Source organism: Narcine bancroftii, chromosome 5, assembly GCF_036971445.1.
Source record: "Narcine bancroftii isolate sNarBan1 chromosome 5, sNarBan1.hap1, whole genome shotgun sequence".
NCBI lineage: Eukaryota > Metazoa > Chordata > Chondrichthyes > Torpediniformes > Narcinidae > Narcine > Narcine bancroftii.
Genome location: NC_091473.1, coordinates 231,378,436 through 231,403,960, shown reverse-complemented (window position 1 = coordinate 231,403,960; position 25,525 = coordinate 231,378,436). Strand labels below are relative to the sequence as shown.

At 39.3% G+C, this 25,525-nt stretch overlaps 1 protein-coding gene across 11 annotated transcripts in view; it reads left to right on the top strand.

The window, feature by feature from the left end:
- Nucleotides 1–25,525, top strand: part of LOC138765025 (synaptotagmin-B) — a 228,141-nt gene that overhangs the window by 132,449 nt on the left and 70,167 nt on the right. For 7 of the 11 annotated variants that reach the window (XM_069941654.1, XM_069941659.1, XM_069941663.1 and 4 more), the window contains exons 2-3: nucleotides 20,542–20,727; nucleotides 22,422–22,597. In XM_069941654.1, coding sequence (XP_069797755.1) covers nucleotides 20,542–20,727; nucleotides 22,422–22,597 — 362 coding nt within the window. Of the gene's footprint in view, nucleotides 1–5,098; nucleotides 5,161–13,751; nucleotides 13,813–14,027; nucleotides 14,126–20,541; nucleotides 20,728–22,421; nucleotides 22,598–25,525 lie in introns of those variants that run through there. The other 4 variants (XM_069941655.1, XM_069941656.1, XM_069941657.1 and 1 more) reach the window with 4 other exon arrangements.

Genomic DNA, 25,525 nt, shown 5'->3' with positions numbered 1-25,525 from the left:
GAGTTCATTTGCAGACAAGTTCCATTCAACTGGAATTCTAATGTTGTCCTGTTTGGAAATTTGTGTTTTAACCTGATGATCTACAATCTTGAAGTCTTTTTCATATCCATTTATTATGACTATTGACCCTTGAGAGTAAAATTAAAGTACCAGGAAACAGTTTTTAAAACAAAAGACAATTTAAGCTATTCACTTTGGACCATCTGTATCTCTCAATGAATTAGAAACATGGAAAATAGAAGCTAGAGAACCTTTTCATTGTAGGGGAATTATGAGGAAAAGACAGGAATAATGGAGCTGAGTCCATGGCTATGATCTTATTGATAGGTGGAACAGGCTCAACAAGCCATATGGTCTACCTCTCTATTTCTTATGTTCTTGTAAGAGTAGATGACTTAGTCCTTTGAACCTGCATCACCATTCAATGTGAACATGGCTGAAAATAAGATCTGAGTAAAGTGTTGATTTGCCACAGCACTCTTGGTCTTCCGAGGTATCACTCACAAGCACGTGCTCAAATCTCTCCTGGCTGCTCACTTTTATGTCAGGAACTTGATGTAAATCACTGTTCTCCCCCCGCCCCAACAGTAAATCTCCTGTGTCTCTGTGTGGAGGGGATGCCTGCGAGAGCTGGTGTTTGGTAGGATGTGATAGCCACTCATTGCTCAGATGCGGGGCTCAGGGTTTCATCCTGATAGACAAACTGAGTGTGAGCATTGCTGAGGATTGACACTCCAGTTCCATGTGTTAACACACCACCAGGATTCTACGGTCTCTATCATTACCTCCTGATGAATGTATTAGAAGTTGCTATTGCCTCTACTCCTTTTGTGGCTGCCCAGTTCTCACTAGCCTAGAGATTTCTCCATCCTAACTGTGGTGATTGGGAGTTGGTGATCCTCCTGGCCACTAGAGAGAATCAGAGATGAATGTTCCACTTAGAGTTAGAGGCAAAATGGATGCCTCACGAGGTTGTGAGATGTTAATAAAATATAACTGATACAAAAGAACACCATTTTCTTTATGACCGGGAGTCAGTATCAGCAGAAGACATGGAAAGTGTGAAACCTCTCAATGCTGTGAATTGGACTGGGAATGTCGAGCACAAATGGTGGTTGTTCAAACAATGATTCATGCTGTATCTGCAAACCACTGGATTCGATAGCAAACTGGATGAATAGAAGAGTGCACTGCTTCTTACTGTGGTGGGAAAGCAAGCACTGGAGGTTTTCAGCACATTTGTTTTTGCTGAGGCAGATGACCAGGGTAAGTTTGATAAGGTTATTGAGATGTTTGATGAACACTGCTCACCAAAGAAAAATGAAATGTTCAAGAGGCGTTTCGCTTGCGCATGCAGCTGCAGGCAGAGAGCTTTGATAGATTTTTAATAGGCTTGAAATTGAAAGCAAGAACATGCAATTTTGAACTGATTTGTGATCAAATTATGTTTGGAATCATTGATCAGAAAGTGAGAGAGAGGTCGCTAGGAAAGATGGAGCTTACCTTAGCTAGAACTGTGAAGATATGCCATGCCACCAAAAAAAGTTTGGTGAGAGTGCAAGGTCGGTGAAAGTGACGGCATAGCCTTAGTGACAGTTCCTGGAAGCACATGCAAACAGAGAAAGAGTTATAGGAAACAACACAATGGTGGAGAGATATTCAATTGTAAATGATGTGGCACTAAACAGGCACCAAAACAATGCCCAGCAGCTGATGGAAATGTCTGCAACAAGTCCAAAGGACAAAAGCAATGTTTTTACAAAGGTAAACAAAAGAGAAGTGAAAGTGTACACATCATTGAAGAAATTTCCCTCAGTGATACATTCTTTGTGGGCATGGTAGCGCAGGAAGGTTTCAAAACAACAGACACTGAAAAGCCAAGCATGGACAGAGTTGAGCAGGACAAGCTTCAGAAGTCAAATGAAGTTATCTTGCTCTTGATTCATACATTGGCAGAGATCTTCTGAGCATTAACAAAATGAAAAGAAAATCCCTTCATGAAGCCACCAACATGATAGTAGGATGAATGGCATTTATAAATCTTTGTACAAGTTAGAATCCTGCCACTCAACAAAAGTTGTGTGTAACTCTTCTATTGATGTTGCCTTTCCACAAGATAAACAACTCTTGCTAATAATTATCATCTTCCAAAAATAATGTGCTTTGATTAAAAGAAGACATCAATAAAAAGGATTTCTGATTCCAAAGTTTTACAGTCTCATTGAAAGAACTATAAGCAGTTCTGGTTCTGAAAACTGGCTTGTCAAATTTCAATTCAGTCCCAAAACCAAGCCAGGCTTACATCCTTATTTGTCCATTTGTTATTTTGCCTAATATAAAGGGAAAATAACTGTGAAGCAGGAGCTTATTGTGGGTAATTCAGGAACAGATAGAATTTATACCTGCTGATATTGAACAGATAGTAGAAAGAGAAATTGCATACTTATTAGATGGAGGTGACATTTTTTCTCAATATTCTTGTTAATGCTCAAAGTTCACTGCAGCTAATCAAACGGCGAAATGGTAACCTTATCTATTTTCAGAAGCACGATACACTTACTAAAGTAAATGAACAGTTGGAGTATTTTCTCTTTGTGACAAACTAGCTAGAAGATTGAGACCAGATGCAGAGATGATAACGCAAATTATAAACAAGCATAGATTCATTTGGCAACATTACGACCAAATAGGTACAGGCTTTTGAATTAATACAGCAGGAATGTTGTGCATAATTACACTCAGTTGAAGATGCAATTATCTATTCAGGAGTGAAAACCTCAGAGATGATCAGTGCAACAAGGTAACTGATTCCCCGATGATTGAGATTTTGAGTTACAGAACAAAGCAATGAAAAGGAGTAGAGATAAGTTCTATTCTTGTCATGACACCCACTGTTTACTCGTGATGGTGAATTGAAAACCTCTTTTAGCATGGTATCTACTGAGATAATTGACAAATGGTGAATTGATGGAATAATGCCACTGACTTTCAAACAATCCTTTTTTTTTTAATTTCTTTCCCTAAGTAAGATGGCTTTAAACATCATAAATTCAGTATTGTGCATCTTCTGGTGTTTAAATTTCCAGCATGTGAAAGAGGAAGCCTAGGCCCAAAGGTAATGGGAGAAAAACTTGAATGAAATGTAAAACATGAAAGTCTGCAAACACCATTTTTTAAGTAAAAACACAATTATGGAGAAACTCAGCAGGTCAAAGAGTGTCCTTGATATGGAAAAGATAAAGATACATAACCAACATTTCAGACTTGAGCCCTGGATCAAGGTATGCCCATGGTGAAGGGCTCAAGCCCGAAACATTGGTTATGTATCTTTATCCTTGTGTTAAAGTCAGTTTTCGCTGTGAAAAAAAAAACTGCAGAAAACAGCAGAACTTATTAAGCGTACAATAGTTTCTTTATTTCACCTTGACAACGCTAGTGGGAGTAAGGGGGAGATAAGAGAATGAATTTAGTAACTCGACCTCTACACCGAACTCCAACTCAAAGCATCGGCAGGTTCATTGTACTTTTATACACATTTTGGCAGGGGTCTGCATGAGACCCACACCTGCCAATTTTGTGTTTACAATAATCTAGAAATATCTAGAAATGTCTGGGCAACCCAAAGTGTTACCCAAGGTTTATTGACATTCTTGTGAAGTTAGCTACTATCTCACTATGACACAGATGTGAAGAAGGGAGTGGTGTTCCCAACATTGTACAAATACCTACTGCATTTTCTTACCTGATCAATTAACCCTTTGATAAGCATATTCATAAAACTTATTCTTTCACATATGCTTTGTAAGGTACACTGCTTGGCCTGTTGAGTTTCTCCAGCATTGTGTTTTGACTTGAGTGAAATGACAAGTTCAGAGTACAGGCCACATCTGTCCATCCATAGGGGGGAAATGGCAGTGAAGATAAACATTTCCCTGTCAACGGCCTTCATTTAAATACAGAAAACTGTGGAGAGAACACGAGGGAGATTAAGATACCTTCAATGACCACACTAAGAGAACAACTTTTGCTGATGTAAAAGCAGTTTTCAGAGGGAAAAAAAAAAACACTTGGGTGCTGTGGTTACTATTAAGATGCAACCAAACGAAAGCAGAGCTAGGTTCATGTTGCTTCATAAGCCATTGATGAAATATGATGTCACCAGTGCCACCAATAAGCAAGATCCTAAGAAATTCCATTTCATGGAACTCCCTTTAGGAAGGGAAAAAGGGAAAACCAGAGGTGTACGATCCAGTGATCATTGGGTGGGGGAGTTGGGTTAGGGGTAAGGTGGAGAGGGTAAGTAAATTTAAATTCCTGGGAGTCACTATCTCACTGGCCCTCCTGTCATGTAGACAAAATGTGTTTTTTTTTGCACTGGAGAGGCACTTTATGAGGTGCCATTAGTCCAGCTCCACTATCAAGAGAAAAAGAAGATAGTGCCAGGGTTGGGGGGGGTGGGGTGAATCCTGCTAACTCTGCTGATGCTTCCATGTCCTACACTCCCATAATCACCATAGCTGCATGATCTTCTGTCTGTTCCAGCAATGAGCTCGAGCTCAAGGCATCCACAGTTTTTAAGTAGTTTGCGGTGTTCAGCCGGTCAAAGAAGATACTTGGGGAACCTAGTAATGGAAATGTTGTTGAAAGTCATGTATAAACGGTTAAACTTTCTTTCATTTGAGACTCCATAATTTTGGTTGACATAACAATTAGCTATTACATTATCCCATGGCGATCAAGGTCTTTCTGAATTGCAAGCATGGGTGATCTCATTGTATAAGGATAAATGAATGGATTTGAGAGTATTGTACATCTACACCTCTAATCTTGTGATCGAGGAGAAGTCAGTGATGAAACTAATGAAGGCAGTTCACTGCCAAAAGAAACTCCTGTGGAGATATTCTTGGCTGAGCTAATTAGCTTCCAATATCCCTCAACCATTTTGTGCGAGGTGCAGTTTCAGTCAATGTAAAGTACCACCTGTCATTGCCACTGACCAGTTTTATCAGAGTTCCTTGATGTCACAAACAGTTGACTACTGCCTTGCTGTTAAGGGCAACCATTCTAACCTTGCCCTTGGAATTCAGTTTGTTTGTCTATGTTCGAGCCAAGGGAGATGTGAGCTCTGAAGCTTAATCCAAGCTGAGTTGCAGTGAGCAGGTTAATCCATAGAAATATCCTGTACAATGCAAGAGCATGTGTCATGGAGGTAACAGTGTCTGTGGGGCATCAGGTGATATGAGAACCCCACCACCACCCTCATTGTGGTCTTCACCCACTACATAATTGTCACTGGTCAAAGACCTATTTTAATTCTGCAAATGTAAAGGAGAATTCTACTGGCTAGTTAACTGAAGAACTATGTTAATAATTGGTGCACATCACTGAGAATGTGTCTATAGTTCACATGGTTCTAAAGTTGCACTCCTCATGAACAATTGTGTTTTGTTAATCTTTGCTCTCATAGGAAAGTTGTCTCAAATGGCATATGGATTGCCCTGACGACCGTAACAGATTTTTTGACCTGTGCTTTTGTTAAATTTGCACTGTTGGAAGTCTCTTTGCCTTTTTCCAGATTTTACTTCCTCTGAGTATTAATTTTGTTAATTGCTTCATCTATGCTTTGATGCAATTCTTGCACTTCTTAAAGATGAGAAAGCAACATAGATCAAGGAATAAATCAATAAAACAGAACACAATTCAATCCCATCAAATTCTAATTAGATTAACCCAGCACTGTTCCCTGCAAAGCTCTGCAGTCATTTACATTCCATTGAAAAATCATCCATAGCAAAGCTCCAGATGTTTGAATATAAGCATAACAGGATTCATAAATTGGTCCTAACCTCTGTCTTGTGTATAGGAAGTGTGCTGCACAGATAGTGTGCTTCCATTTGCCTGGGTGCAAGTGACTTATGGAGGAGCTCCAGAACACACATCCAAATTAATGGAGAGCTGGAGATGTTTAATATTCCAAGAACTGTTGTAAGAAATCTTACTCGGAAGTGGGAGGCACAAAACTCAAGTTGTGTTTCAGACGTTGAAAAGACAGAGGCACTGCTTTTTGGGTAGATTGTGAAGGACAAAATCAAATTGATGGAACTTTGGGGAGGCTTTAAGCTAGTTTGGTAGGGGAGTGGGAGCCAGAACATGAGTGTAGAGAAAGGGCAGAAGGTCAAAAGCATGATGTAATGTGTTCTGAGTTTGAGAGAAAGGACAAACAGGAGAGGAAACATAAATGTAGTCAGTTAGAGGGTTTGAAATGTGTCTATTTCATTGCTAAGAGTATTAAGAATAAACGAGATGAGAGCATGGATCTGTATATGGAACCGTGATGTGGCCATTACAGAGACTTGGCTGGAGAAAGGGCAGGATTGGCTGAAGCTGGTACTGGGCTTTAGGTGTTTTAAAAGGAATAGGATGGGAAGTAGGAGAGGAGTTTGGTGGGGGGGGGGTGTGGAGAAGTAGCATTACTGGTCAGGTATAGTATCATGGTTTTAGAAAGTGATGATGGTGCAGAAGGAATGTCTACTAAGTCAGAAGTCAGAAATAGGAAGAGAGAAAACACTGTACTGGGAGTAGTCTATAGACTCTCAACTAGCCCTCAGGACACCAATAAGCAGGCAGATTTTGGAATGGTGCAGAAATTAGAGGGTTGTAGTTATGGGAGATGTCAACTTGCCTAATATTGATTGGTACTTCTTGACTGCAAGAGGGATAGATGGGGCTGAATTTGTCTGGTGTGTTCAAGAAGGATTCCTGACACAGTATGTTGACCAGCCGATGAGAGCCCATACTGAATCTAATACTGGGTAATGAACCTGGTCAGGTGGTGGACCTCTCAGTGGGGAAGCAATTCGGTGAGAGTGATGTCAACTCCCTGCGCTTTAGTATAGCTATGGACAAGGACAAAAGCAGACAAAATGGGAAAGTGTTTAATTGGGGAGGGGATAATTATGATGGGATGAGGCAGGAACTAGCAAGAGTACATTGTAAATAGATATTCAAGGGTAAAAGCATAGAATGAATGTGGAGAAAGTTTAGGGACCACTTGCACTAGGTTCATGATAGATTTGTCCCACTGTGTCAGGGAAAAGAGGGTTGTAAAAGCGAACCATGGTTGACAAAACAGGTGAGGCAGCTTTTAAGTAGGAAGAAGGAAGCATAAATTAGATTTAGAAAGCATGAAACAGGAAGAGAATTATATGATACCGAGGAAAGAACTTAGGAGAGTTCAAAGGGGGCATGAGAAGGCTTTTGCAAGTAGGATTAAGGCATTCGGTGCATGTGTGAAGAACAGAAGGATGACAAGAATAAATGTGTGGCTGCTTAAAGATAAAGGAGGCAACATGTGCCTGTAGGAGGAGGAGGAGGAGGGGGGGTTGAGGAAGTCCTAAATGAATACTTTGCTTCACTATTCACAAGAGAAAAGGACCTTGATCACAGTGAGGTTGGAATAGAGCAGGCTTGTGTGCTCGACGATGTTGAGATTAAGGAAGAGGAGGTGTTAGATCTTCTTAAGATTAAGATTGATAAGTTCCCAAAGCTGGATGTAAATTACCCCAGGTTGCTGTGGGAAGGGAGGGAAGAGATCTCTGGGGCATTGGCTATGATCTTTGAGTTCTTCTGGCCACAGGGGAGCTCCCAGGGGATTGGAGAATGGCAAATGTGGTCTCCTTGTTTAAAAAAGGTAATAGGGAGAATCCTGAGAATTATTAAGCGGTGAGTCTTACATCAGTGGTGTGCAAACTAATGGAGAGGATTCTTAAGTATAAGATCTATAATCATTTGGAGAAGTACATTCCATTCAAGGATAGTCAGCATAGATTTGCAAAGAGAAGGTCATGCCTCATGAGTCTAATTAAGTTTATTGAGGAGGTAACAAAAGAAATTGATGAAGGTAGGATGGTAAATGTGGTCTATATGGAGCTTAGTCAGGCACTTGACACGATTCTTCCATAAGAGACTCATTCAGAAAGTCATGAGGCATGGGATTCATGGAGTCTTGGCTGTGAGGATTAAAAATTGGCTTGCATGTAGAAAGCAGAGAGTAGTAGTGGACAGAAAGTATTCTGCCCTAGATTACCTAGATGCAGAAGCCGAAGGATGGGTCAGTAAGTTTGTAGATTATATGAAGTTTGGAGGAGTTGTGGATGGTGCTGATAGGTTACAAAAGAATATAGGCAGGATGCAGAATTGGGCAGAAAAGTGGCAGATGGAGTTCAATCCAGATTAAGTGTGAGGTGATGGATTTTGTAAGTTCAAACCACAAGGCTAACTACAGGGTTAATGGTTGAATACTTAACAGTTTGGTGGAACAGCGAGACCTTGGGGTCCAAATCCATGCATCTCTCAATGCTGTCATGTAGGAATGCCTATGGGATGTTGGGTGTCATTAATGGGGGATGGCTTTCAAGAGTCATGAGGTCATGCTGCAACTCTACAAATCTCTGGTGCTTAGAGTATTGTATTCAGTTCTGGTCATCTCAGTATAGGAAGGATGTGGAATTTATGGAGAGGGTGAAGGGGAGTTTTATCAGTATGTTGCCTCGATTGGAAAATAAGTCTGATGAGGCAAAGTTAGAAAAGGTGAGACTTTTCTCTTTGAATCACAGAAGGAAGAGAGGAGACCTAATAGAGGTCTGCAAGACTTTGAGCGCCACAGATAGGGTGGACACCCAGGGTAGGAATAACAAATTTCTACAGGTGCACTGTGGGAAATATTCTACAGGTGCACTGTGGGAAATGTTCTGACTGATCGCACCATGGCCTTGTTTGGTAAATTAGGTGCCCAAAAAGGAATAAACTGCAGAAAGTAGCACACATCACCAATTCCATCTTGTGCTTCCTCAGGAAGGCAGCCGACACCATACAGAACCCCCATCACCCTGGTCATGACTGCTTCTCACAGCTATTTTTGGAAAATTGTTATGGAATCTTGAAGTCCAGTACCTCCAGTTGAAATGTTTATCAAGCTTTTGAACCTCCCCTTACTACCTCAACTGTAAGCTACTCCAGGACAACAAAAATAACTGTCTGCACCATTACTCTACTTCATTTACAGAACCTTTTCAATTGCACTAACTGGCAATGTGAAACTCTTTCCATACGAAGATAATTAAATGTATACTATTGTATATTTTGTTATAAAAACAAGAGCACCTATTTGGCTGTTGCAAGCAAAAACTTTGGTGCGTAAGTACATTGGCAATAAGCTCATTATTTTATACGACTCATCTCTGTGCCCACAATTTACCAGGGACCCAACTTGAACTCAGTTTATAAATGACAAGCAGTGCACATTTTGGCCACTAAAGTGAGTCATCGACCGATCTCCAATTGGATAATCTAACATAATTGTTTGGAGTAACTTACCAACACAAAACCGGCTGAAATAACAAATTTTGTGACATGCTCATGATAATACATTCCAATTCTGCATGAATTTGAAAACACACACCACCAGATTCAAGGACAGTTTCTGCCCCACTCTCATCAGATTATTGAATGAGCCTCTCATTAGTAAAATCACAATGCACTTTCTATTCTTTGCACTTTTATTTTGCACAACATGAAGAATAGGATTACTTGTTTGGATACAGGCAAATCAATGTTTTTCACTTTATCCTACTACACATGAAATAAAAAAAAATTCATTTCAACAGGTCAAAACAAAATGAAATTTGCAATTTTTTTTTCTGTAAACTTGCAGATTCACACAACATTACCTGGAGAACTTAAAGCTTAATGAAGTAGGCACTATCCCCTTTGGTTGCAGTGCTTAATGGCCACAGAATCTTTGGCTTAACCATTCTCTTTAAGATGGCCAGGAAATTATTCTTTGGATATCTGATTAACAGAATCCTCACATTCTAGTATTTGGCCGAATAACTGTGTATTGTATTGATCAAATAGATAATCAAAGATATATTTATACCTCTATGAGGTTTCAAAATCATCTGCATTGTTTTATGCCATTTTCCACATGCACCAAGTGTATGGAGAAATGTCTCTTATCAAACAGATGTGTTCCAACTGAAGTTGAACCTGTGGAAGGGTATCATCTCAACCGTGATGCCTTATTATTCCAAGCAAGTTTCTGCAGTTGAGATTCACGTCGTGCAAGACAACATTGAAATATGAGATCACGTTTGCTCGCAGGTTGCAACTTCAAAGTCCAAGAATCACCTTTGAGGCTGCAAGGATGGGAGATTCGACTCACAACCCTACTGAAAAGATGTGATATTGTCGTCTTTGAGTGAGATAGTGCCTCAGTTTGAAATCACACACCTGCTTCCCAAATGTCCCTTCTTCCCTTCATAGCTGTGGCCCAGAATTATTTTCAACAGCTCACAGACAAAAAGCACTGATATGTTAATAATTTCTGACAAGTGAGAGTTCAATCTTAGGCACACAGGCCTGATAAAACAAAATCCATCATGTTTCTTGAACTTGAAACAGAATATATTTGGAGTATGTGGGTGTGTGCCAGAAAATGTTTTATTTTCTTGTGCTTTTTCATTATACATTATCCAGTTAACATACAAACATTGAATTTTTTTTTTAAATATTGTTGAATTTTGTTCTGATGTTCCAAGCATGCCAAATGTGACAGTGGCTGTTTTGTTTTCTGCCAGAGAAAATATTTCACTGTTTATGGAGGACATATAGTCCTGTCAGAGACCTTCTCCAGTCTATATGTGCTGAATATTGTCATTGGGAAAACACTGGCATGGCTGAAATAATTGAGGGCTTCTGCTAAATGGGACACTGTGTATTGGACATCTTAATTTCATGCTGGAAAAGATTTTGTTTGCAATGCTGTAGTAGTGAATGGTTTTGGTGAAAGTTGCCAGTATGATGCAGGTAGCATTGGATGGAGAAGCCTGGTTTATGCTGAATGCATTATTACCTTGGTATTTAGAAGGACACATCACCATGAAGTGAATTGCTGGAATAGAGATGATATAACTCATGCTAAAATGAAGTAATAAAAATGTAGACTCGTAAGTAGAACTGTCCATTGACTAAAATTGCTGTTGTGACCCAGGATGAAGCAAAAACAGGAAGTTCTCTGGAACACATTAGTTGGAAAAGATAACAGGAGCTTTGTCGCTCTTTGTAATTGTGGACATCACAGGATGACGGTGAATGGAGATTGTTCAGTGCCTTGTTCATGGGAGATGGGAAAGATTTGGAAATCTATGCCTAGATATTGGATTTAATTGCATATCTGTCTTAAGCAAAATGAAATCCATTATAGATCATGGAAGTGATTATGTAGCACACATCAGCAAAATGGCCCAGGTAGGATTCACCTGAGCATAACTGACGTCCTTGACTTAAGAATTATGGACTTAATTACTAAATCCGGTTTGCAGTGCTCTTTTCCAAGTTTGCTGACAGAAATTGGATGTTAAAGGTGTGACTAAGAATTGCATTAATATCTCACAATTAAACAAGGAGTAACTTGTCAAGAGATCCAAATTAAAGGTCCCTCACTCGCACATACATTTTTTTTTACTTTCACGACATTTGCCAGACTTAAGTTTGCTGTGCATTGACACAAGCATCACAGCTCTTGATACTGTAATCACTAACATGCTTGATGAGTCCAAAAGTGGCAATAATGACACGGAGACCTTTTGCCCAAACCGCTGCGAGAAGATTGCCTCACACACAGCCGAATGCTACTTCTATGCCTGTCCACCTAAGCCTCGTTCCCCGATACTCATCCTCCCTCAGTTCCTTTCATGGCACTACTCATTTACTTCCATGAAAGATGTACTTGACAATAGTTCCAGCAGCAATATCTACTGACAACAAATAGTGGAAACCATGCAAGTAAAATCTTTTTTTCAATTTTTTTTTCAATTATTTTTATGGGTCTGTGGTGCACTGTTAACCAGAATCAGACACCCACAAAGATGAAGACTGTACAACAGGCTTTAATCCACAAAGACTTCAATTGAACCAAGCTGGCTGTGGCTGCAGCAACTCTGAGTGAGGCCTTGGGAGGCCAGCGCAGGCTTATATCCCGGAGGGTGATTGACACCCGACCGGGTGGGGCTTGATCCGTTCAGGCCGACTGATTGACAGCCGGCCAGGTGTTATCCTGTCCCCTTACACTCCTGCAGGTATAGAGGTTTCCCCCTGCAGTAGGCCGGTGGTGTACCACCACAGGGTCATTGATTGAGCACCAGAGTGACGCACACCACCAATTTTTGGCAACACAGTGATGGTGGAACATTACTGCATAGCAACAGGCCCTTGGGCTCATCATACCTGTGCTGATCTTGAAGCCAACCTAACTAAATCCATTTACAAATCCAATCACCAAGCATAACAAATTATCAAAATTCCTAATTTTCAGGAAGAAATAAATAGTCTTACAAATGTAGAAATAGATTTCAGATTTATTGTCAGAATACATGCATGACATTACATACAACCCTGAGATTCTTTTATCCTGCAGTCGAGGCAGAATTACCACTCATTGATAGTGAAAATGAATTGTACTTAACGTGCTCATGTAAACAAATAAAGAAATGTAAACAAACTGACTGTGCAATACAGATAAAAAAATCAATAAAGTGTAAAACTAAGTCCTTAAATGAGTCCCTGATTGAGTTTGTTGCAGAGGAATCGAATAGTGGAGGGATTGCAGCTGTTCCTGAACCTGGTGGGGCGAGTCTTATGGCACCTATACCTCTTTCCTGATGGTAGCAGTGAGAACAGAGCTTATGCTGGGTGACATAGATCCTTGAAGTTTACTGCTGCTCTCCAATGTCAGCATTCAATGTCGAGGTTCCTAAAGGTGGGGAAGGTTTTGCCAGTGATGTCCAGGGCTGTGTCCATTACCTTTTGCAGGGCTCAGAGGTATTGGTGTACCCATACCAGATGGCCAGTCAGCACACTTTCCACCATTCATCTGTATTAGTTGGCCAGAGTTTCAGAAGTCTTATCAAATCTCGGCAAACTCCTGAGGAAGTAGACTTGCTTTCTTTACAATGCCATTACTCTGTTGGATCCAGGAAATATACTCTGAGATAATGACTCCAAGAACTTAAATAGGCATTATTAATTGAGAGTTCAAGCCCATTGAAGAAATCGAAGCCTTCTGCTCAGTTCAAGATTAGTGGAAACTACAGAGAGGAAAGAATGCACCTCAGGACACACCAAAAACTTCCCTCTCCTCCATGGACTCCATTTCCATCTCCGCCCCTTTGGAGAGCAATGGTTTAACAGTGGGAAAGCAGGTATCAACCAGCGTAAAGTATGTTTTTTGCTTGTGGCTCTTTAAGTGAACCCCATAAGTGTTCTTATGCAGCCCTTGCTTGGTACTAACTGATCTTCCTCTTCATTGTAATCCTATCCTCAGTAAATAGTGCTCTCTATGTGGCTGTATGAAGGGCTGGAGATAAACCTCTGATAGGTTCACAGAAGAAACCTTCTCTCTGTACTAGGTATTTTGTGACAAATAACCATAAACTGACATTTCAGAACTTTATTCCTGCATAATTTATAATATAATCTATATTAACATCCAGTACAGTACTGAGAACGTGCAGCTCGTGCAAAAGAAACTGACTTTTTTTTAAAAATATGATTCTAAGTTCCTACTGCTGCTCAACATTTAACCTTCAACTCACATCCACTGAAACAAATTAACAGATTATTGTGGGTACTTGCTGTGTGCAGATTAGATAATTGTGTATCCCTACTTTAAAACTATCTGCTTTCAAATGTATTTCAGTGACTGTGAAGCTTTTTGGATGTGGTGAGACGGTAATAACAGCCATTTAAATGCAAGTACTTCCTTTTATATTAAATTAGAATAAAACTATCAGACACAATAATTATATGATTAAAAGTGTATAATTTTTTATTTTCTTTAATATGCTTTGAATATTGTTAATATTCTTGAAGCAGAGATTTATTCCAGATTTAAATAATTGCCTGCATTCTTGTTGACCCAACATTTTGTGTCTGTTTTACAGATGTCTCAGAAAAAATAATGTTGAGGAGCATAATCTAACTGCAGACAGGAGAGAAAAATTGAATTAAAATCTTTTAATGAAGTCAGAATAAATTAGTTTCAGCTGATTGAACAAAAATATTCCATGTTAGTCTGGTTATTGTTATGAAGTATCCATAGTCTATAACTGAAAGCTTTAAGAAATGAAAAGAGATGAGACTGGACGAAGTCTGGGAGATCGTTTCGTTGTTCACCTTTGCTCTGCCCACTGTAATAGCAAGGACCTTCCAGTGGCCAGCCGTTTTAATTCCACACCTCATTCCCACACCAACATCACTATCTATGGACTCAAGCACTACCAAACCGAGGCACCCTGTAAATTGGAGGAACCCCCACCCTCGTCTCTCTTTTCCCTTATGACTCCTTTCCTCCAGGTCCCCACCTTCTTTCCTTTCCTCTTCTATCAGGGAGCTACCCTTCCCCCATCACCTCAAATTTTCTCTTCAACCCTCCTGCCTGCACACACCTATGACCTCTTACCTGTCAACTTGGGCACCTTCCCGGTCCTTTCCTCTTCCCACCCCCACCCCCCCATATTTTTATTTGGATGCCTCTCTGTTTTTTCTCAAACTCTAAAGAAGGGCTTAGGCTCAAAACATTAGTTGCCTTTCTTCTATCTACTCTATAATCTGCTGAGATTCTCCAGGACTGCACTCGACCTCTAGAATTTTATTTCCAATGTTTTGTTAAAAGTGGCTATGTGTCAGTTTTTTTTAAATTTCTCAAATTCAAACTTGCACAGCAGTACATGCAAAACAGCTTTGATTACAAACTGACTAACTTGGCAAAGATAAGCCCACATTCTGGTAACATACCAGCTGCTTCAGAACCCTAACCATTGTGATTGTTGATCTGAGGCAAGTGGACAGGAAATCTGACACTTACATGAGCTCAGCTTTATGTTTTACTCTCAAACCTGGCAACAAAAAAATACCTGCATCTCTTTGCAATTCTCTGATGCAGCGTGAGCCATCCTTTATAAATAAGTTCAAAGAGCTTATGCAAAGGGTTGCAGAAGCAGAAGTATGAACAGTGGGTTCTGTTAGCATAAATAATGCAATACTGAGGGACGTTAATTGTAGCGGTGGGTGGAGAGGCAGATCAGGACAAATAAAATGTGAAAACCATCAGGAACTTGAAATGTAAATAGTGTGGTATCTTTAATATAGCAAAACAACCTAGCGTGATACACAAGAATGTTATCAAATAAAACTAGTTTTCCAGGCAACAAAGATGATGTAGATTTCAGATTTTCAGACTTTAGATTTATTGTCAGAGTACATACAACCCTGAGATTCCTTTTCCTGTGGGAATGCAAGAATTGCTGTTAATTGATAGTGCAAACAAAAACGGTACACAGGAAAAAAACATGTAAATAGATAACGCATGTAAATAAACTGCAATACAGAGAGAATAAAAATAGAAAATCAATAAAGTGCACAAATAAGAGTCCTTAAATGAGTCTCTGGTTGAGTTTGTTGTTGAGGAGTCTGATGGTGGAGGTGTAGCAGCTGTCCCTGAACCTGCTGATGCGAGTCTTGTGGCACCTAGACCTCTTTCCTGATGGCAGCAGCGAGAACAGAGCATGTGCTGGGTGGTGAGGATGCTTGATGATCGCTGCAGTGTTCCCTCTAGATGTACTCAGTAGTGAGGAGGGTTTTGCCTGTGATGTCTCGGGCTAACTTTTGGAGGGCTTTACGCTCGGTGTATTGGTTTCTCCATACCAAACCATGATACAGCCAGTCAGCATATTTTCCACCATAACTCTGTAGAAATTTTCCGGGGCTTTTGGTGTCATACCAAACCTCTGCAAACTCCTGAGGAAGTAGAGGTGCTGACGTGCTTTCTTCTTGATACCATTGGTGTATTGGGTCCAGGAAAGATCAATGATGACTGGATTGTATACCTGTGGCTTTCCTTTCCTTTCTTGAAGTCAACAATTGATGCACAATTCAGCTCAATTTTCAATCTCCATCCTGTTCGCTGACTCATCCCCTTCCATTATACAGCACACTACCATGGTATAGTCAGCAAATTTGTAGGTGGAGCTATTGTCGTACTGAGCCACACAGTCATAGGTGTAAAGTGAGAGGAGCAAGGGGCTAAAAACGCAGTCCTGTGGTGCTCCAGTACTGATAGAAGATTGTGGGGGAGATGTTCTTACCAATCTTCACTGATTGTGGTCTGGAGTTGAGGAAATCCATGATCAAGTTACAGAATGGGGTGTTAACTCCCAGTTCTTGGAGTTTGCCGATTAGTTTTGAGGGAATGATTGTGTTAAATGCTGAACTGTCATTGATAATTGATCAATGACATTAATTATATTAATATTTTCTTGATAAATTAATAAAATAATACAATACACACATTAGGTCTGATTTAGCTCGAACGACAAGGAGTTTGGACTTGAATTATCAAAGCCTCCAAGTTTAGGGAATTAGTATTCCCAACTAATTGTGCAAATAACTGCATTCATATTCCACCAGATTTATACTTCATTTGCAGAATGAAGATATGGATGATCAATTCAAAAGATCATTATTTTTAATGTAAATGAAATATTTGCACTGCATCCAGAAATGAAATCTCTTCAGTTTAAACCTCCAATATGTGATGGCCAAATATTTTAAAGGAATGAAGTATTCTCTTCATGAGATCAGTGCGAGTAAAGTGCCAAATTATGCTTCTACTTCTACCAAATGTTTTCAATTCCCTTAATATGGTAAATCTTTGTTTTAAATTGAAACTACAAGATAATGATTGGAATGGCAATATTATCACACTTGGTCAATAATTGTCTTTTGGAAATTTTTCCTTTGCAATCAGATTTCTGAACAGACAATGGACTGATAAACAGACCTCACTTTTTTTTTCTCTTGGCACTAATTATTTATGTTTAAATATTCTAATTATGGAACTGTAATTTATAGCAATTTTTCACCTGTAATGCACAATACCGCTGGTGCAAAACAACAAATTCGGTGACATGTGCATGACAATTAAAGCCTGATTTCTGATTATTCTCAGAACATAGAAATATTGAATCGTGAGCAGTATTTGACCTTGAAAAGGTGGTAGGCCTTCTTGGAAAGTTGCAGCCATTTGATGATGGTGATGTTTTGTAGAGGTATCCAAGTATGCCCTTGTAATACCCCACCAGCTGATAAATAAATTACGTAGGAAGGCTAAGGCATCAAGGCCATCAAATGTCCTTTGAAATTTACATAATGTTCAGAAGATGGCCACAGCCCTATCTTACAAAGGATGGGTGAAGGCAAACAGATTAAACTTGTGTGGCCAAAATTATTTTTATGATTATAAAAACGTAAGAGAATCTGCAAAATGGAGGTATCCCAAAGCCCGATTATAGCTCATGATTAGTATTTCAACTGTTAAAAAGTACACTCACACAGTGTAAAGTGAGGAGGGATTGTGCATTAACTGCAATTAATTCAATAGTTCAAAAGGTTAATGGAGAGTAGCCATTGAAATTTATAGCTGTAAGTTATATTTGTCAGTCATAGAAATAATTTTTATTTTATTGCTAAAACAATCAGTGGGATATAATATATTAGAATATATTCACTTGAGAAATAAAATCTTATTAGACTTGAATTATTTTTCCATTTTCTATTCAATTTCAATTCATTTATCAGCCAAAAGTTATTCAAATGCAAATAGTTAGCATTAAATGGAACAGTTTTGTAAAGAGAAGTATTACAAAATCACTTGTGTGCCATATTTTAATTGCATTTTGTTCATCCATAAATAAGAAGGAAAACTGGCAGTTAATTTGCCTTTAGTTGTATCATTTCTGTTGAGGGCAAGCAATATGTCCTCAGATGACGGAGGATGATATTAGTGGCTTTGTCTCTGAAGTTTATCCTTTTATTTCGGGTGGCACATTTAGTGCGGCAGTTAATGCAACGCTGTTACAGTGTCAGCAATGGGGGTTCGAATCTGGCACTGTCTGTAAGCAGTTTGTACGTTCTTCCCGTGTCTGCGTGGGTTGCCTCTGGGTGCTCTGGTTTCCTCCCACCCTTCAAAAGGTGCCAGGGTTGTAGGCCATTTGGGTTTAATTGGGCAGCATGGGCTCATGGCTTTTACCATACTGTAAAAATTGCTCCATGTAATAGTTGCATCTTCAACACTTTTTTATAACCCATGATGAAATTAAGGAAGAGAATACTGAGGGGAAAATCTTAAATTTTTTGGGAATGAATGAACTGAGCAAGATTTAGGATGTGACTTCAATATAATGATCAAGAAAATGATCCTTGCCCTAGACGCCTTCATCATTATTATTAACCAATGAAACGCAAGTATCAGACATCTTGCCACTAATGGAAATGTCAAAAGTAACATTAGCTAAGTCAACAGCTAAGAGGTCATAAAACTACTTTCCCTCCACAGATCTGCTGAAATATAGTTTCCTTCACTTGTAACCAGAACTCTTATTCTCCCAGGAATTGCTCAAAAGTTAAGAAAATTAATACTCAGTATTGATCTCACTTCATCTGTGGATGAGTTTGTTGTCATAAACACTGTGCAACGTACATAGTACCAAAATTCTTGCTTGTTGGAGCCAAACAAGTGCTTGTAGAGAAAAAATATAACAAAGTAATTAAATTACATTAAAAAAGGCAATAAATACATAAGATGGGTTTAAATATTCACAGTGACCTTCATGCAAAAAAGTGATATGCATTAGTGCAAACAGTCCCTTTGTGATGTCTGAGCAGTCTATGAGTAGAATAACAAAGGGATGTTCAGAAATTTGATAGCTGTTGGAAAGACACAGTTCTTGAACTAGAGGGGCTGGTTGTCAGGCTTCTTTACCTTTTCCCCAAGGTAGCAATAAGCAGAGGTTGAGACTAGGGTGATTTGGGTCCTTTATGATGTTGGATGCCTCTTTAGGTAGCGCCTCTCATAGATATCTACGATGGATAGGAGGTCAGCGCCAGTGATGAACTGGCTATGCATGTTACCTTCTAGAGTCTTCTGCATTCCTGGGCAGTCGAAGTCCCAAACCAGCCAATACAGGTATTACAGTGCATTTGTCAAAGTTTAATAAAGTATCTGTTGAGCTGCCAAATCTCCTCAGACTCCTTAGGAAGTCAAGGTGTTGGTGGGCCTTGTTCATGGTTGCCTCAATATGCTGGCTCCAGGATATTTATAATTGAACTTCCTCCAGAAGTTGGCCTCAGGAACTTTCCAATGAATTCTCACGCCTTCCCTGGAATGATGTTCTGGTGAGAATTTATGTATTTCCTAAGTTGAGTCTAGAAGATCTTTGGGTGGCTACATACCAATCTCCTTCAATAAATTTTAATATCTCTTTATTTTTCTTTGCAACAATACAGCTTTATCAGATTGTAATCATGTACACATTGTTGTCTCAACTGAAAATTTTAGAATAATTCATTTTTTAATTGCACCAGAGGAAATTTTAACCTTTACACTGCCATCATTTTCAACATTCTTTACACTTATGAGCACTCATCACTGCGTTTGACATTTTAATTAGCCAAAGATGACTGAACTTCAGTCAAAACTCAGTGGGAAAAACACCCAACATAAAAGTTTTGAATCTATCCTTATCTGTCCTGAAGCACAAGGTGACCCAAGTAAGACTAAGTCAGTGGTTCTCAACCTTTTTCTTTCCACTCACATACCATTTTAAGTAATCCCTATGCCATCGGTGCTCTGTGATTAGTAAGGGATGGCTTAAGGTGGTCTGTGAGTGGGAAGGGAAGGTTGAGAATTACTACTCTAGACCCAATTGTTACTGAAACATTTTGATTGAGAAAAATTGTCATTGGCCCAGTTTCTTTGGAGTTATGAAACTGTGCACATAATGAGTCAATTAGGTACAATTAAAACAGTGGTTTTCAAAACATTTCCACCCACGTACCACCTTAAGAAATCCCTTACTAATCAGAGAGCACCGATGACATAGGGATTACTGAAAGTGGCATGTGAGTGGAAAGAAAAAGGTTGAGAACCACTGGACGAAGTGGAAAATTATATACTGCAGTCATGCGTGTTGTTGGAAGATGCTGACGGGAGAGGAACTGTTGTCTGGTACTTGATGAATATAAAAATGAAGTAGTGTGGAGAAAAACCTCTTTAAATGAATAATTTACAGCTAATGAACAAAAAAAATTGTTAGAAGTCATCATCTTAAAGCAATACTTACTCAGAATTCTCATCATTTTCTTTGGAAATCACATAATTAAGAACAGCTGCATTGGTCTCTAGGTGGGTAAGACATTTTTGGCATGATTCTTGGATATGTTACTTTGATTAGAAAATATCCATTGCTATTTTGAGTCAGCATTCTATTCAAACTTCTTTCCTGTTTTAAATAATTAATCAGCTCAATAATCCATTATTCACTAACCACAACAAATAAATCATTGGAAGGAACCAAATTAAATTAGAATCATGTGACTCAAAAATATATTTTCCTCAATTGTGTTTGCTTTTCTGTCTCCTCCCAGCTTTCTTCACAATGAAGACCAGAGAGACTCACCCACAGGCTTTTGTGGCACCCATGGCCACGACCACTATGATGCCAATCGACACTGGAGATAATTCCACAGAGGCTGGAGTTCCTGGGGAGGGCAAAAATGATGTCTTTGAGAAGCTGAAAGAAAAATTCATGAATGAACTGCAGAAAATTCCATGTATGTATGCTTGCTTTCAAATCCTAAGATTGAGTTGATTTCCGTTAAGCAGTTCACACTTTTTAGTTAAGCATATTGGATTCCATATATTTTCTGGAATTAAAATTAGTCTGTTAGATGGTAAACAGACTTATTTTAACAGCTTCCATTCAGAATGGTCAAAATGTTCAATGTCCATGGTCATGTTCTCAGGACCTGCACACCTGTGCTGAAACTTCAGCTGGCATCTCTTTGGACTAGGTCAAGTAAGATGAATAATTCCTTGAGTGTGATGGCAGAGGTACACAAGGTGGTAAAGAAGCTGTATGGCACATGTTTCTTCTTTGGTCAAGGCATAGAGTACAAGAGTGGGGGTATCATGTTACAGCTTGTCAGGCCAATGGTGTGACCGTACCTGGAGTGTTGGGTGCAATTCAGATTGCTGCTTCAGGAAGAATATTATTAAGCTGAAGAGTGTGCCAAAAAGATTCACAAGTATCTTGCCAGAATTGGACCATTTGAGTGCAGGGGGTGACTGGATTGGCTGTGGCTCCTTTCCCTGAAGCATACGTTGTTGAACGGTGATCTTGTTGAGGTATAGATGAGATGAATGATCACATTCTTCTTCCCAGGTATGGGGGATCTAAAACTCGAGAGCATATGCGTAAGGTGAGAGGGAAAAGATTTATAGGGAAATCGAGGTGCCCATTTTTCACACAGAAAGTGATGGTACATGAACGGAGCTGCTAGTGGTTGAGGCCAATACATCCATGTTTAAAAGACAGGAGCAGGGATAAGAAAAACATTTGAAGGAAATGGGCCAAACACCAGCAAATGGGCCTAGCTTAGGTGTGGATGAGTTGGGCTGTTTCCATGGTGTATAACTACGAATCTAAGATGCTTTTGAGAAGGAGTGATGAAGAGGGGATAATATTGCTTTAGAGCAAAACGTGTTTAATGAAAATCCATACTGAATAAATATTTTATAAATGCTTGATTTTTTTAATACATCAGTTTTAATAGGATTAAATTATTACATAATGATTAATAGACAGATTTGATACAAGTATAGTCTTCAAAACTAAATATACACCGGTGATAAAGGATCCAAGTGCTGGCTACTGTCATCGTCCAGGGTGCATGTATTTAGAAGGGAAACAGCTTTGGACCCATTTCAGGTCATGTCCTAATATTGATCACCACCAGGCAACAGCATGCACTGTACATACATTCATCAGAGGCTGGAGATCATCTGGCTCTGATCCGGCTGATCTTCATCCTCTGTTAAATGTACTGTATCTTCTACAAAAGACCCTTAACTCCCCTGACCTGGACTCCAAATAAAAAATAAATGAGAGTTGCTTATCCCGCTCTGAGCTGGTCCTTCCATTCTTTCTTCGATTCTTATCATCTCCCCTCAACCTCACAGGCCCCAAACTTTCCTGACATAGTGCTGATCTCCCATATATTAAGCATTAGTTGATTTTAATTCCTCCTCACAACGTGTTTTGCCTCTTCATGCATAATAGACGTCCCAAGATAACATTTGAGCAGTCCATGAGAACGAAGTGATTGGTGAAAAGCGCTGCCAAGGGTGTATTAGCGATTTAAAGCAGTTTTTCGTTTTAAAATAAAATGATTGCCAGGAAGGGCTAAGTGCTGTTGCTAGGATTGATGTCCGATTGACCACTCACGTTTCCAAATCCATTTGCCAGTGCCACCGTGGGCCTTGATAGCCATTGCTATTGTCAGCGGCCTACTTCTTTTGACCTGCTGTCTCTGCATCTGCAAGAAATGCTGCTGTAAAAAGAAGAAGAATAAGAAGGAGAAGGGAAAGGGGAAAAAGAATGACATCAACATGAAAGACGTGAAAGGCTCAGGTGGAAATCAGGTAAGGTAATGGAGGAGGGGAAAAAAAAACACGAGTCCATGTTATCAAACCTGGTTTTTGGCAAAGCTTTGATAAATGCGAACCTCAAATGTGTGCTTTGTGGTTAGTCAGGGATGGCTTAAAGTGGGACGTGAGTGGGGAGGGGAAGGTTGAGAAGCACTGCTCTACACCCAATTGTTACTGAAATACTTTGATAAATGCGAACCTCAAATGTGTGCTTTGTGGTTAGTCAGGGATGGCTTAAAGTGGGACGTGAGTGGGGAGGGGAAGGTTGAGAAGCACTGCTCTACACCCAATTGTTACTGAAATACTTTGATAAATGCGAACCTCAAATGTGTGCTTTGTGGTTAGTCAGGGATGGCTTAAAGTGGGACGTGAGTGGGGAGGGGAAGGTTGAGAAGCACTGCTCTACACCCAATTGTTACTGAAATACTTTGATAAATGCGAACCTCAAATGTGTGCTTTGTGGTTAGTCAGGGATGGCTTAAAGTGGGACGTGAGTGGGGAGGGGAAGGTTGAGAAGCACTGCTCTACACCCAATTGTTACTGAAATACTTCATTTCAGAAAATTTGTCATTGGCCCATTTCCGTGCGCCTAACAAGTCAATGAGGTACGACTAAAACAGTGTTTTTCAAACCTTTTTCACATACCACCTTAACCAATCCCTTACTAATCACGGAGCATCTATGGCATAGGGATTGCTTAAGATAGAATGTGAGTTTAAGGGGCAGTTGGAAAATCACTGCAGTGGAAGATTAAAAATTCTCCATTAAAGTTCACCTTGACTCGGTCAAGGCGAACTGAAACATCAAATTTCATGCCAGCATCAGTTACTGCTATTGGAGCATAATTTACTACTGACTATCCACATCCTGAAATAATGAACACGTCTTTCATGAGGCAATTTTGACATCGGATCATGTCTAATTTCTCATCTGCCTGAAACAGTGCAGAACTATAATGAAGGTGGACAGCAGTGATGGGGTTTAACAACACCAGAATCATAAAATCTAAATAAAAACTGAAATTCAAATTGCCATAATTTACTAATATTAAACTTTGACAGAACAAAAACAAATGAGCATGGGTAGCCTGTAACCTCTGAGGAGCCAAGATATTGAGTGTTTCTTTTGAGTTTCCTTCTTCTCAAGTTAGGTTCTGCAATTCTCGCAGCCTCCTGCTGTCTGTAAGAAGCAAACAAAAAGCTAAATTTATCTTGGCTTTGTGGGGTAAAGCATGCATTTTACATTACATGAAACATTTTTAAAATGCATTACAAGAACATAGCTAAAATCAGAATAGCCATGCCAAATGGATATGTTCCAAAACCTGCACAATTATTCATGGATGCTGCTCAAACATTTTGGCCCATCTGTTCTTTGATAAAGATTGCTTTGTTTTAATGAAATTTGTAATATGATTTCTACAAAGGACATATGGCTGTAAGTCGTACACTTGTTCTTTCTTTTATGTATTTAATTACTTCAGGAAGACAGTTATAGGTCCCCACCTCAAACATAGAGCTATCACCACTCGTAGAATTACAAGAACACACAGGAAACCAAACCAAAACTGAGTAATGTGTCTGAATTTGAATCTTTAACATAAAAGTTCTAAAGATCCATAGCATTTGTCCATGTTTAAACCGTTGAATCCCAAAACAAGGATTGTGATGTTAAAAAATAATATTTATTATATTTAAAATGTTTATATACATTTTAAAATGCTGGTTGCCGTGTTATTTGAAAACATCCTGTTAAATTCGTAATAAGTCTGGTTTGGTATTTTTGTATTTATAATTCAGAGCAAACACCTAAACTGGTATTCCAAATTAGGTTAACATACTAAACCAATCACAGTGAATAGTTATAGGTTAAAGTTTTACACTTGATGTCATCTAAAAATATATTGCAAAAAATTCTTCACCATATTCAGAATCCATCGTTGCTGAGAATTTAAGTAGATAGTCCTATAAATTAGAGAATAAATTCATCTGTGGATGCCATGTAAAACAAATGGTATTGAATTGGATACCTGATATTCAGTTCACCAAATCTATTCACTTCAGTAAGAGAGAACATCAAAGGGTATGTATGACTGGTGGCAAATGTAATGCCACCAATTTGTATTAACACCCAGCATAAATTATTGTTTAATATTATTGCTAAAGTATTAATTGAGCTACATCTCTAGTATCACATCCAGTCCATTTAATAAGAGGATATTTAATGTGTTTATGGTTATCTTGACTTTTCTGAAATTATTTTATGGTTATTTTACATATAGTTATTATGTATGCATGTCTTAACTTTCTTGAGATATGACAGACCCAGATTTGTATCTAATTAAAATGATGAGCTCATACAATTGAACCAGATGTGGTTGCCAGCTGAATGATTCCTCTCCTCAAGCATTATTTTTCAGATGCTTCCAGGGCTGGATCTCATAGGAGCTGGCCTTAACCTTGCTAATGCAGCCCCCATCCACCATCCTTTTCACCCCTATTCCTATTCCCTCCACTCACTCTATTATCACACTCTTTCAATCTGCCATCTCCCAGATTCTGTCCTGTATTACTGTTGTGGTCCTTCCCAGAGCCCAATGAACAGGTCTCCTTCAAAAGAAGCTCAGAACCCATCGATGATCTCCTTATTCCTATTGAGCACTGACACAGTATAGCGAGAATAAAAGCTCTCACAACTGGAAGGAGAACAAATGCTTTTATTAGCTTCTTATTATGGGTAGGGTCTCTCAGTAGTGGTCTTCGGAGGGTTTCTGGGTTTAGGCGGGAAACCAGGATTATATGTGACTAGATGAGGGTAGAGCCGGGAGGCGGAGCCAGCCTTCAGCACAACACACTACCAGTGAATCCCAGTTCACTGCACACTAAGAAACAGTGGGACTCTATTTGATGTCACTGTCAAGCA